The sequence below is a fragment of the Gopherus flavomarginatus genome, chromosome 6 (genome assembly GCF_025201925.1).
Source record: "Gopherus flavomarginatus isolate rGopFla2 chromosome 6, rGopFla2.mat.asm, whole genome shotgun sequence".
NCBI classification, from domain to species: domain Eukaryota; kingdom Metazoa; phylum Chordata; order Testudines; family Testudinidae; genus Gopherus; species Gopherus flavomarginatus.
The window spans coordinates 35,339,471-35,354,274 of NC_066622.1; the positions used below are offsets into that span (position 1 = coordinate 35,339,471).

Sequence of the window (14,804 nt, forward strand, 5' to 3'; positions counted from 1 at the left end):
TCTAAATGCTCTTTGTTTCTTAAGGTGCTTTCACTTACATGAAAGTACACTGTGCCTGATTCTTATTGTCCTGGAAACAGAAAAAAAGAGAAGATGTGGCTTAAGTAGACTGCAACTGTATTAACCCATCTGGGAAGTAACTGGCAGTAATCCATGCAATATTTCCTTCCTTAGTCACTTCCACCTGGTAGAGGGTTGCCATCAGCCCTCCACAGCTGGTCATTGCTGGCACCCCACTGCCCTCCCTTTGTATGAGAGTAAAGGGGCTGGGGAAAGAGATTGTCTCCTTGCTGGAGTTGACATTAGGAGCCCCATCTTTGTTCCCTAGCTTTCTTAGGGGATGCTTCCCCATTAGGTCCACTTCCAGTTCTTGTTTATCAGGGAACCAGACCCCCTGTGGAATGAGTACCTGCACTGGACTCCTGCCACACATAGGCACCAGCAATTAGCATGACTGCCTCCTCCCCACCAACCCGATTCCCAGATGAATGGTAATTTCCTCTCTCATGTTGGCCAGAAATATTTCTGTCCTCATCTGGCAGGTCTACCCCATTGTCACTGAATAACAGACGTAACCAATATATTTTCGTGCGTAATTACCAATCCTCCCCATTCCCCTCTTAAAGGATTTACTACCCTTCTTTTTCCATGTGTCCAGACAAAGCACAGCCACCTTGAGATTGCAGGGGTTGCATTTGCACTGAAGCCATTTTACACTGCTCTGTCATTAAAGGGACCTTAAAATGGGTGTAAATGTAACTTATGCCCACTCTAAAGACCCTTAACAATGCCAGAGCAGTGTAAAGTGGCTTTAGTATAAATGAGAACCAGGCCCATTGTCTTCATTGGAGATACTTCTGATTTACTCCATCATGAAATCAGACAGTGCTTCATTTTGATAAATGCGCAGTGAGGATGTTTTAAGTCCTTTGAATTTTTAAAAAACAATTATACAAAAATATGTATAAATTAAACAGTGGGCAAGGAAAAACAAGCAATTAACACCTTACAAACACACAGCCTTTTCACCCCCACAACACCTTCTTAGTAAATTTCCTGTACATTGAGGCAGCTTGCTTAGCGCTGTTGAATCCCAAAAACATTGTTGCAGAATTTGGTACTCAGGCTTGTCTGCATGGGAAAGTTTTACCTATTCTACTGATATACCCTCCTCTGTGGATGCTCTTATTCTTGTTTAAAAGTGCCTTTTTATTTGTTTAAACCACTTCCTAGCACACATAAGCTAAATGAGAAAAAGATACTCCAACACGGGGATAAGAGTGTCCCTATGGGAGTTTATACTGGTATAACTATCCGTTTAAATTCACAGCTTAGGTTATACCAAAAGGCCCTTCTCCACCAGACTTCTAAGTGGAGCAATGTCCCTCAAAATATGGTATCCGTAATTGCCAACATGAGGTTTTGAGGCTCATCACCTGATTCATATGCTTAATTATGGTGATTACACATGCTATTGTAGATAAATGCACACATTAATGGGTGTCTCTTGAAAAATACAAAGTAATCTAAAATTGTAAATATGAAGTTTCTGATCCAGAAACAGCGCTGCTACAATGATTTCATTAGCTTCTCTTGGGAAAAAAGCATTCTTGCAAGATTTCTGTTCTACAGTCTTGTGTTTACTCTAGAGATGGCAATGCATTGAATATTCTAGGACCTTTGTTGAATGAGTGAAAGTAGAGAAAGAACTGACAGGGATTTGTAGGTGATCTTAATGCATGACAGTCTCTGTTAGCAAGAGTCAGGCTAGCTGTAACCCTAATAATGCGAGATTTGTAGAAGCGAGGATTGTGTGAGGCGAGTGGAAAAGAACTGTGCGAGAAGTTGTTTCGACCTGGTGTAAATAATGTGTAGATAATACGAAATGTAGACTGGAGTCTCTTAAGTGAGGAAAACAAGATATCAGGATGACCTGTGTATAAACAAAATGCAGCTGTTGCTTATTATTGTCTGTAACAAAAGTAAAATGCTGCTGTAATTGTTTACCTGTTGAGAGACCTGTCTAGGAAGGGGAGACCCTATGTCCTAGTGCACTCTTTCCCTGCTGTAGCTGCTAAACAGAATAAAGTATCTGACTCTGCTGCACCCAACCAAAAAGTGAAAACTAAGTTTTTCTCCGACAAATGACTCATTTGTATAAAGGGTCCAGCCCTGAAGTCCATATTCAGCAGAACTCCAAAACTAAAACTGCAGGATGTATGAGCTTGAATTTTCTGGGACAACGTGTCACTTCCTGCATTTAAATCCACTGTGTAACAATGAATATTACGGCCAACATCTAACTGCCCAAGGCCTCTGTCTCACTCTATACTGCATGTAACTTGCTCAGCTATATTTTTATAATGTGTAGCTATCCTCCAGTGATTTTTTTTTAACTCTTCCCTGATATATATACAATCAACATGTTGCTGTTTCAACAGGTACTGCCATGGCTGCAGGGGTCTTGCTGCGAAATGAATTGCCTTATTGTTCGTTGGTAAAAAGCAGTGCATATCTTTCAACTATGAGTTCAGGTAATCATTTTCTTTAATATGCCCTTTAAAAGGAAGTTTAGATGAGTTTTTTGAAAAGGAATCATCTCTAAAAGATAAAAGCCATATACATCTGTTATGGCTCGGTTGTGGGGATAGTGTGTGTGTGTGCGCGCAGTACAAATAATTCAGTGTGTTACTCAAAAATCACTATGACCAGTAACTATCTTGACATGTTTCCCTTCCATTTCGCTTTCTGTTTCTATTAGGTTATAACTTCTTATGTACAAGGACTGTGTCATCTTTTGTGTTCAGGACATTGTGGGGTGCCACAAAAACAAATAATAAATAGTAACAGTTTTTACAGGCAATAATTATGATTCACCACTTTGGCTGAATACCTCCAAATGGCACTGAAGTCAATGAGAGAATAATGGCATTTTGTCTTCCTCAGTCTCGCCAACTGCTGACTGTACTATAACTTCCTTGAATTTGACATATATAGAAGAAAAATGTTACTGATTTATGAAGATCCATACAGAATTACATCTAAGGAGGCAAAATAACTGATGAGCTGAAAGTTTGGTATAGTCAATGGATGTAGCCAGCATTTGAACCATCTCTAAAAAAAATCCCCTTAATCACAAATGATACTTAAACCAATTATTATCCAAACAAAAATAACTCCTAAAATTCCAAACGTTAAGACAGTTGTAAGGCCTTGGAAACAGATTCAGAAGTTAAACTAAAAAAGCCTATAATCACCCCATAACAGACACCCCAAAAACTTGCCTTAGCAGGCCTTCGAGTCTAGAAATCCACTTAATTCAAAGTGCTAGTGTTTCTTTTTTGAAATTGATAGCGACATGTCAGGTTTTTAAAAAGGGTTTGTAGATAGCAGTAGCACAGTGGGACGAGGCGAGTGCTATTTTCTAATCCTCAGTTAGCATGTGATTGGTTGAGAAAGACATGGGCAACAGCCACAGAGCAGGCTTTAATACTTCCTCTACCTCCTGACATCAGCATTAGGGTTGGAACAGGGTACCAAAGGCTCTTGGGCAACAGTAGCACCCAAAGGAGCAGATTTTAGATGTTCCTCTTCCCTCCTGCCATCACTGGCAAGTGGTAGGGCTGGGAGCAGCACCAAACCTCTCTGTGTGCCCTTACTAGGCAAGTGGCACATCTGTTCAAAGTCTAGTAACGTCCTTCCTGTCTGCACCTAGAAGAAAGAGATTATTGCCTGAGGTTTTTTAAACTGGGAAAAAACACTTTTTACCTGCCCAGTTTTGTCATGCAAGTTCCACTTCAAGAGGTATCGACTTCCATTGGTGTACGTGTGCAAGTCCCAATGACATCATATGGTAACTGCATATCCAGATTGAGAGTAGAACATGGCCCTAAGAGAGGGCAACAGGAGTAACATGCTTATTGGGTCAGGTTATACTGACTTTTCTTCTGTCTTTTATTTTCTCTACCCTGCACGTCAAGATCTATAAATTGCACTCTAACAGAGAACTGACAAGATGACTATTATTTTAATGTTTTTTACAGTCCTTATGCCATGCAAGTGACGGTTTGGCCCTGTGATTTTGAGAGTGCTGAAATCTTTCTGGCCAGGACCATCTCCCTCTTTAGCATGGAGGCAAAGAGGGACGCAGCTCATAGCCTGATACCTACTGCTTGAAACTTGGAGCAATCAAATTATATGGCTGCTTTTCCCAGTAGTCTGCTTTACCTCAACCCAGTAGATCCAAGAACTTTGGTTAATAAAAAGCTCTGCTCTGAAAAAATAAACCTTTTGTTTTCAATAACAAATTGTGTTTTGTTAGTGGCTATGAATGGTCCATGAGTGAGCAGTCTGCAATTCATCACTGAACAATTTCATTAGCAACACAGTAATCCCCATCATTACAGAACTAACAATGCATTTTGGGGCAGCTAAGTGGAGGACAAAAGATGGCAGTGGACTGTCAAACTAATCAGTGGGGGAGTACAGCATATTTACTTACAGATTTATAGAAAAGCAGTGCCCCAAACTACATTTTGATTGTATTTTGGTATATAATATACTATGTAGTAAGTTCTGAATGTACAATAACTGCAATTTACTAAAATACTCATTTTGTTTCGGAAAATTGTCTCAGTCCAGTTGCAGAAATATCTACTTGAAATGCAACTATTCTCATCAGCAGTGGAACAGTTTGTCCCAAGCAGAATCAATTCATATAGAATTTAGCTGCCACAAGGGTAGCTGGCATCAGTGACTTCATTGTTTGTTACTATGGAGACTGCTCAGCCTATCCTGAATAGCTGTTAGATCATACAGAAAGATACACATCTCTGTGTAACTTCAGCATTGAGCAAGTTGGATTTCAGATCCAGTTTGTTTTCTACGGCATTCGTAAAGTGTTGCAAGGGGGTGATCGATCATGGAGGGTTCACCCAGGAGGCGCTCAGCTGTGAATATTTTTAGCAACTTTTTTCAGGGTCGGAGGCATTCTTCCTCTGATCCCTTTCTCCGCATACTCCAAAGGCGCCGGAGCTCAGTTGTAGAGGTCCTCTCATCATCCACGCACCGTGTTATGGTGGCCATATCATCTGTAAGCCCTGCAGAGCTGAATGCAACTTTTCCTGAGAAAAAAAGTGAAGTATTTTTAGATTATTGCCAAAAATCATACTTTGGTTTTACAGCTATGTATTATATAACGTGTACTAAAGGTGTATAATCTTATTCAGATGTTTAGATGTATATAAATACGTATGAAATATTTCAAAATCATTTTATAGTGTTTATTGTTTTATTATATATAATTGTATTTACTGATATCTTACTCAGGGCTTAATCTGTGATTTATTTTTAACTTGTAGAGCATTTCAATTTAACACCTTGGTTTCAGAAAATAATTAAAGCAAAAGATAGCTTAATCTGTGTTTGTGCAGGCATGCTGTAATTTCTAGATAAAAGGTGACCATGATATTTGCTTCATCGTGGAGGATATCACATATCTATAATTTCATGAAGAAGGAAACTAAGTTGATATCATGAATAACAGCATTAAAATAACCTTCAGCGCTAATATAAGCAAAGAATGGTATTTTTATTGTGAATCCTTGCTGCTTAAATCCTTGAAAAATCTTTAATATACTATATTTTTGTAATTTAATCGTTTAAAAGTTTGCTGTATTATGTTTTAGGGTAGTGATGATAGTTTGCTAACCTTATGTATTCTGTTTTTCTTTCTGTTGTAGGAAATTCAAGGCGTCCAACTGCAAAATATACTAAGGTAGGGGAACGCCTTCGCCATGTCATTCCTGGTCATATGCAGTGTTCGATGGCATGTGGTGGACGTGCTTGCAAGTATGAAAACCCAGCTCGATGGAGTGACCAAGAGCAAGCTATTAAAGGACTTTACTCTTCCTGGTAATATGCAGTACTCCAGTTTCACTAAGCTTAATTATATTAGCTCCATTAGAGAATTTAGGGTAATAAATTTATATTGCATTTTTCTACCAAATATAAACTGCCAAGTTAAGTACAGTATGTACTGGAATAAAAGGTTAGTTAAAAATTAATACTTAGCAGTAAGTCATAAAGGCCTTCATACAAAGCCCATCAAAGTCAATGAAAGACACACATTGTCTTCGATTGGTTCTGGCTCAGATCCAAAATAATAAATACCTGTTTACAGATTACATGAATGTTCTCAACTACAGACATTTTCCCTTGAAATTTAAATACAATTGTTAAAATATGCTCATTGGTTTAGATTAAAATGAATGAAAACATGTTATTGAAGATAAAATATTATATCAATAATAATATTGAAAGAATTTTTTCCATCTGTATGGTCACTGGAATGTATTTTTAAATTAATATTGACATTTTATAAAAATGAGTTAAGAAGAAACATGTAAAATGTCTCTGAATAGGAATACAGAAATTGTGATCTGGGTAGCCATTATCTGCTTAAGTTTTGTATCATGCTCATCACCATGGTATTTGAGCACCTCTCATAATGGTATTTTGTTATATAACTTAATTGTTTCAGTGGGATTTATAAAGCATGTAATCTGATGAAAGAATTTTCAAAAAGGGTATAAATGCACATTGCTAATTATAGATACCTTTTTATCATTTTCAGGAAGCTATATATTTTGGTAGATTACCCATGAAATTATCATCACAATGAAACATCCATCCAAATTATTAATTTATTTTTTCAGGATAACAGATAATATATTGGCCATGGCTCGACCCTCAACAGAAATTATTGAGAAGTATAACATTATTGAGCAGTTTCAAAGGTAATGAATTTTATTGATAATGAATTGCTCTAGATCTTACTGATATAATCCCCGATCCATTTTTTTCCTCCTACTTAGATTTGGATTGTTGATAAAGGTCCTTTCATTTTAGTAATATGTAAGTAAGCATCCATTCTGCATTTAGGAGAAGTGTATGTTTTAGAAAATAATGGTCAATGAAATTATGGCTGTATATAATGTGACTATTCTGGTCCTTGCTTAAGGTGTGACATAAAAACAGTAATTAACCTTCAGCGTCCTGGGGAGCATGCTAGCTGTGGGAATCCGCTGGAACAAGAAAGTGGCTTTACCTACCTTCCTGAAGCTTTCATGGAGGATGGAAGTAAGTTCCCTCCTGCTGCTTTTCCTCATTAATTACATGTACAGTACAGTACATGCAGATTTTCTGACACACAGCTTTTGGATTAAGAGCAGTTATATAAGGAATACTATACACAAAATATAAAAAATTAAGTTTAGCAAAGTCCAACCTTGGATAGTACATTGCTCCCTCTCTCCTGCTACTGTTGGCTGAGGTATGTGGTTGGTGTGTTAAATTTCAGTAGAATGAGCAGCTAGAGTAGATAGAAGACTATGCCTGGTAAAAAGATATAGAGCATATTAACTGTGTTTCAGACATGTTTGTGAGTAATGTTGCACTTTTCAAAATGTCTGTTTCTTTGATTTGAAGAGGTTTGTATCAATACCGTTATTTTCCTACTGCACTGAGTGTATCTGCTTAAGGAAGTTAAGAGACATTGAGTTAAGATGTACTTTTATGCCCAAACAGAATGTTACACTTTTCCTATATATAGCTCAGTAATTTTAGTATGAATCACTCGTTTTGTTATACCTTTTCCATTCCAGCTGAGCTTTAGTCTGAAACATCTTAACTACCTCAGCATGTCCATGAAATTCTCGCAGCAAGCTCTCTCTGAAATGTGAAAATAATCTGTTTCAAACAAATATATATAGTCAGTCCTATTAAGATTATTTTTATTTTTTCAGTACTTTCATTTATGACTAGTCATTTATCTTCTGCATATGGAACAAAAGATTTAACATTGTGTACTAAAGAAAATAATTCTCTCTCTTTTTAGTTTATTTTTATAATTTTGGATGGAAGGATTATGGCGTGGCATCTCTCACTACTATACTGGATATGGTAAAAGTGATGGCTTTTGCCTTGCAGGAAGGAAGGGTAGCTGTTCATTGTCATGCAGGACTTGGCCGAACAGGTATGTGTTCAACTTCAAAAATTAATGTGAACTTATTTTCTATAGGTAGAAAATAATGGCAGATATAAATAATTATAGGTTTGTTTAAATTGTATATTTATCACTCTGAGGAGGTATACCGTAAAGTGATTAAACTTGGAAACAAAATTTATTTGTAAAAAATAAAGAGTCATTCTGGCAGAGGCAGCAAGAGAACAAAGTTAACAGATATGAGCTGTGAACCAAAGGGTTAGAGAAACTTTGAATCCACATAACAATCTCCCAGCAATATTGAAACTGTACAGCCTCCTCACCTAGGCGGCTGCTACTCCACATAGTCTCCAATTAAGAAAATAATTCATCTCATGCTTTTCTGGTCTTGAATACAGTTATCTGTGGTTACCCTCCCAACTCAGACCTTTGGTCTTTGGAGCTTGAGGGTTTCTTTTGGATTTGAAGCTGTTAAAGATTGCACTTTCTTCTGACCCCTCCCCAAATAGGTCTCGTTGCCTGGCCCCATCTCTGCAATAGCCACCATTGCTCTCTGTGGGTGTGAGGAGTTTGAAAATGATGCAACTGTGCTGCAAACACAGTTGAGAGAGAAACTGGCATTTTTTAAAATGTGGAGGGAAGCTGGGAAAAACCTTTAAGCACTCAGAGATGGCATTTAACAAAGTTAATACAAGCTAGGGGGAGATTTAATTTCTTATTTAAAAGGAGGGAAAAAGCCCTAAACCTTAGTCTTCCACTGAGTAGCCACCTCAATTTCAAATTCTCTTACATCCACAGAATGACAGCAATGGCTGACCTATATCAAAGTAAGGGAAAATGGCTAGGAAGGAGATCAGTGAAACAGCTGCAGGCCTCAAATCTTTGCAGCCAGAAGAAAAATTCCCATTTTGGAGATCTGAGATACAAACAGCTGTATATGTAAGAAATAATAAAATAGGTAGGCTTAGAAAGAAAAAAAAATCCACCTGAGGCTGCAGGAGCCTCTCAGGGAACAGGGAGAGCAAAAAGCCAGGTATGGCTCACCAATCTCCTTTGTAATAATGATGTTCTACATTTTGAATATATTTTAGATTAATGAATTAGCACCAGTGTGCAGCTATTAGAGAAAATGGGCTTTTCTCAGGTATGCTTATAGCACAAGGTATCCCCCGATTTATGCATATAGAACTTCCCCTATAAGAACTACCCTTGAAATCAATGGGAGTCTCTACTTCATTGGGAGGTAAATGAGGCCCCATGTTGTCTGACAGGCACATACTCTGTCAAGGCTATTCTTATGTTAATTTCTTAATTCATTTGAGAAGATTTCCACATATACTTTTGGGTGCATGTACAACATTGACGTAACTTATAAAAGAGAACATAAAAAGTCAGAAACATGACATCCCAAATCCACATGTTAGTGGCTCCCTCCTACCACCTAGTGCTACCTACTGATCCTTCTGTCCCACAAAAGCTTGAAACAGAAGACTAGTTTTAGAGTATGATTTGAAGGCTAACATTCTGGTTCTGGTGGACCAAGAGTGGATGTGAGTTCCAGAAAACACTTCACCGAAAATGCACTGCCTCTAGCTCCTTTGCAATTAGACCATGTAACATGCCTCTTCTTATTACTGCTTCCATGATATCACATGGAAAGAAAGACAGTCTTACGTTCTGAGTTCCCAAATGATTTTCATGAGTATCCTTTTACTGGTGGATAAACTAACAGTGGGAAGTTTAATTATTTCCCACTGTACTTACCAGGTACAGGATCAACTTGGGCAGCTAGCAGCAACAGGGGAAACATAAGAGACTGGAAAGTGGTTGAGATTCAGGGAGAAAGAAGCAGCAAAAGAAAAAGAAGATGGCACAAGAATGGTCAGTGTTGGCCATCTAGGGTATTACCAGTAACCTAGTACTAAAGCAGTTCATCTGTCTTATCGAGACAAGTGTTTATCTAGTTCTTATTGCACTCTGATGTTTGTATTATGATGCAAAAGTTGCATATACACTTAGTTAGACAATAGCACACTATGAATTGAACATAAAAATTACATCCTTATGTGTGTGTATTAATTTTTATTTTATAATGTATTAACATGTTAACCATTTGTCTTTAAATTTTCTAGGTGTTTTGATAGCTTGTTACTTAGTTTTTGCAACAAGAATGACTGCAGATCAAGCAATTCTTTTTGTTAGGGCAAAAAGGCCTAATTCTATTCAAACCAGAGGACAGTTAGTGTGTGTAAGAGAATTCACTCAATTTTTGATCCCTCTAAGAAATGTGTTTGCTTGCTGCGAGCCCAAAGCACATGCAGTTACTCTGTCCCAGTATCTGATCCGTCAGAGGCATCTGCTCCACGGTTATGAGAGTAGACATCTCAAGTATGTGCCAAAACTTATTCATCTAGTTTGCAAGCTGCTGTTGGACTTGGCTGAAAACAGGCAAGTGATAGAGGAAGAATTGTTAGATATACCAGATCTCTCTTCTGAAATTGAAGAGGCTGTTTCTCAGTTGGACTCTACACAGCTAGATAAAGAGTTAACAAGACAGAACAGTGACACATCAGAGCCATTCTCCCACTCAGTAGTGGGAAATGTCACTTTTGAGACCCAGGATTCTGTTTTCTCCCATGAACACAAATATGATCCTCTTTGGAAGAGGCGGAATGTTGAATGCCTTCAGCCTTTGACTCATTCAAAAAGACGTCTAAGCTATAGTGACTCAGATTTAAGGAGAACTGCATTTCTCCTGGAACAAGGAGAAACTCCATGGACAGTGCCTGCACAAGTACCATTCTTTGACCAACTTAAGCAGCAGAACACTAGGGAACATTTTCTCTCTTCAGGCATTCAATCTCCTCAGCTGGATTTAAACAAAGAGGCCTTAGTTCGTAGTACGTTTATTTTCTGGAGTCAAGGTAAATTCAGTTTAGATGGACAAAACAATTTCTATACAAAAAAATCGCCAAAAGAAGTGCAGCGTAGTAAAACCTTTTCCTCAGGTTTTGAACGTGTACACAATGACAGGGAAGCAAGAACATCAAAATGTAGTTCTGCAAAGGACATTGGTCACAGAAAGAAGCGAGAGACTAATGTATATGGCAGAAGAGTTTGTGCATCTGAGGACTCTGATAATTCTACTTTAGAAGAAGAATCATCTATTGGATATGAAAGTCAAGATAGTAAAGATCTATTGGAAGCAGTTCCATGCATTGTTTTGCAATCAGAATTAAGTCTGGACGCACGAAGAATTTTGGCAGCTAAAGCCCTTGCAAATCTTAATGAATTTATGAGCGAGGAGGAAGTGAAACAGAAGGTAGAAATGTGGCAGGTACTGCTTTTTCTAAAACATTATTCAATATTGTGTATTTATTACATGTATATTTAAAGTATAAACAGCAGCAAAAATTCCACTGCTAGCTTGTGAGAGAAGTCTCTGACACCCATATAAATTATACACATTAGACAGGCTCTGATATTGAAATTGCCAATCACCTAAATAAAAGGCTCTTGCTTCAATGGAAATATGTGGTCAGAGGTCTGAAGTTTGACAAAAACAACTAAAAAAAAAAAACCTAAGCAAAATTTCAATTTACTGTTAGCATCTAACAGAAAGGTAGAAAAATTAATTCTGTTTGTTTATTCAGTCAATTTAAAATCAGTTGATAGCTATAGTCATAACATTTAGTAACATAAAAGTTCCTCAAGATTTTAGGTTAGAGCCAGGTCAGAGCTTTCTCACAGCTAGTCACAGGATTTTGTGTGTAAATAAATAAGAGAATTTAGTAGAAATTTAACTGCTTAAAATCATCAGAACCATATCCTCCGGAACCCATTTGATTTGAAACAGGAATCAGAAGTTGTTTCATATATTCCATGTATAACTGGAGGGCACTGGACTGTACAATGCCGTGTTGCCGTTCTGGTCTAAAGAGCCACTTGCATTGCAGCTGTTTAATGTTGACAGTTTTGTAAAACTGTACCAGCCCTGATAGGGTTAACAAGGGTCTGAGAGGTCAAGTGGGTTACCTGGCATCACCTGCAAGAGGGAGGACCAAGATTAAGAATGAAACCCAACTGGGGAAGGGCTGGGATAGCACTGTAAAGCCAGGAGGGATATTAGAAGGGTACTGCAGTCACTCCCTGGGATGAGGGAAGTTGTCAGAGACCAGGAGGAGAGTAAGCCCTGAGATTCTGCCCTGGAGTAAGAAGTCTAGCAAGAGGCTAGAAGAGGGTGGAGTAGCACCAGGAGCAGAGTCAGCTCCCGTGGTAAAACCAGAAACAGGCAAGGGAAGGCAAAAGGCTGGGTAAGAGGGAGCCAGCAACTGGGACAGGGACTGATTAGACCTGGATTGCTGGTTTTAAGGTCTCTCTGGGCTGGAATCCGGTGTAATTCATGGGCCTGGGTTCTCCTGCCAGCTGCTGGTTTAGTGGCTCTTGAGCCCCACGCTGTGGTTGGACACCATCTTAAGAAGGCATGTGGAAGTGGTCCTGTTGGACTTTGTAATCCTGGAAAGGGGTGGACTAAACAGTGACCTCGCTGGAGGGCCAACTGACCAGAATAAAGACTATTGCAGAGTGAACAGAAGGGGTGACCTAATGCTGTGAGATCTACTTTCCCAGTTCTAGGCAGGAGAAGGTACGCTAGCAACGAATGGGAACCCCATTACAGGAGGAAATCTATTTCTGGGGCTGATAACTGTCTCCTTTGTGCACAAGTCTAACAAGTGCTGCTAAAAGCAAAGAAAATCTTAGCAGAAGTAAATAGATGGTGCATTTTTATTTTTGTTAGAAAGAACTGAATTCTCGAGATGGAGCTTGGGATAGAATTTGTGCCGAGAGAGATCCTTTTGTCCTTTGCAGCTTGATGTGGTCCTGGATAGAGCAACTAAAAGAACCTGTTATAACCAAAGAGGATATTGACATGTTGTCAAAAAAATGCACAGAATCACCAGAAACTCTTAACTTACTAGCAAAGGTAAACACTATATATGTCAATTCATTATTTTACTGAAAAGTACAGTTTATTAACTCAAGCTTTGCATCAGTGGCCCTTAAACAAGGAATTTACATTTTTAAAGGTAACTTGCAGTAAAACAAATTTCAAGCTCCATAAAAATCAAATGAAAATGTATCTTGATAATTCACAGTAAGTTTTAATCAATGCTTAGATGCTCTGGTGATGGGTGCTTTAGAAAAATCCAAGATAGATAAAATCTTAGAGCTGTAGTCAATAGAAACTTGATTTCCATGTGTGCTGGCTGGAGGTACCACAGCCTGCTGCAACTTGAAATTCAGAGAGACAGAAGGCAAGAAACTCTTTCCCTTTAGCTTTCCCTAACACCAGGTCTGGCAACAGTGCTTAATATTGACCATATTATAGTCCTATGCACCTTCAAAGTACTGTGCAAACATCTAATCCTGTAGCACTGAGAGGGTTGGTGCAGAGAGTGTGAGGAACTGACAGATCCAAGTAGTAAATGCTTCAGTAGTCTGGCGAAGTTTCATTACATAAATCAAAGCTCTGGACTTCCGTATTCTCAAATCATGATGGGGAATAAGTCATTCTGCTCTGAAACATTTGCATTATGTTTTCTATAAAGGGATAAATAAATCCTTCTGGCTATTCTACCTTTTCAGAACATTTCCTTATAAAGAGAGTTTGTGTTCTAGAATTCTCAGTCACATGACAAATCTTCCAGTTCTTTGGGTGCTCTTTTTGTTTCTGGATTATTTGTGTAGAAAGTAGGACACATTCTAATACCCCCCTCTGCTCACAGTTACACATTTCCTCGAGCAGCAGGTGGTAATTGCCTTCTCTGCAGTCTACTTCCATGACATTCAGTTTCTCTCAGTTCAGGGTTTTGAAATGTCATGCTTCTTCCTGAACTCAGTTCATCAGGGTTTTATTATTTTGGCTGAATAAAAGATAAAGTAACCACTTGATACTTGAAGGTAAACTAACCATGAAAATTAATTATTTGATCTTACCCATTTGTTGTTTATCTTCCTACATTTGTTGTTGTAATGTATGTTTGCCCTTAAAAGTTGCCTGCCCAAGTGGAGATTATCTCCCCCCAAGATCTGGTGGTGAGCCTAATGTGGAAGAGGAAATCAGCTTCCTTCAGAACACCATTTCCCTCATCCACCCAGACACTTTTTTTGGTACCCCTTAGAGACCCTTCTGTGGGGTTGTGATCCACACTGGAAAGGGAGTTGGGCAGGCCAGGGGTGGGAGTGAGATAGGCTTACGAGTATATACTTCCCTGAGCCCTATAGTCTTTCCTAGGAAAAGATAATACAATCTGGAGCTGTATAATTTTTTTGTGCCCTTTCACAATATGGATTCCCCAAGTTAGGGGGTGGAGTCTAAGTGGACAGCCATGGGTAGGAGAGTGCATTGGACCATGTATCTATTGGAACGGTACTGTCGAAGAGTGGGGCTTGGGAAACCTGGGGTGGGGGGAAGGGGAAGCCTGTGCATGTATAGACCTGACTCCTAGAAGTTTCAGAGGATCCCTGGGGTTTGTGTCATGGGGCTACTCACATTCTGCAGGAGAATTGTTGTAATAGTTGCGCCTACAAGTTTTACCCCAATTGTGGGCTCAGTTGTAAGAAGTGAGTGAAAGTTCATAAAATGTCACAATAACCTGTAACAATAAACATTGATGGAGAAAAGGTGCAAAAGGGAGACAGACTGAATTAGTCCAAACAAAAAGGCCTACCAAAACAGATCAAGAATTGTTAAGATCATGTCTCATAAACAAGAGATGCATGGGACCAGATATCAGTG

At 38.6% G+C, this 14,804-nt stretch overlaps 1 protein-coding gene across 5 annotated transcripts in view; it reads left to right on the forward strand.

Moving 5' to 3' along the window:
- Positions 1 to 14,804, forward strand: part of PTPDC1 (protein tyrosine phosphatase domain containing 1) — a 44,917-nt gene that overhangs the window by 21,559 nt on the left and 8,554 nt on the right. For 2 of the 5 annotated variants that reach the window (XM_050957773.1, XM_050957770.1), the window contains exons 3-9: positions 2,442 to 2,534; positions 5,742 to 5,913; positions 6,717 to 6,797; positions 7,022 to 7,140; positions 7,898 to 8,035; positions 10,138 to 11,342; positions 12,804 to 12,989. In XM_050957773.1, the coding sequence (XP_050813730.1) occupies positions 2,450 to 2,534; positions 5,742 to 5,913; positions 6,717 to 6,797; positions 7,022 to 7,140; positions 7,898 to 8,035; positions 10,138 to 11,342; positions 12,804 to 12,989 (1,986 nt within the window). In that variant the 5' untranslated portion in view covers positions 2,442 to 2,449. Of the gene's footprint in view, positions 1 to 2,441; positions 2,535 to 4,809; positions 5,136 to 5,741; positions 5,914 to 6,716; positions 6,798 to 7,021; positions 7,141 to 7,897; positions 8,036 to 10,137; positions 11,343 to 12,803; positions 12,990 to 14,804 lie in introns of those variants that run through there. The other 3 variants (XM_050957772.1, XM_050957768.1, XM_050957771.1) reach the window with 2 other exon arrangements.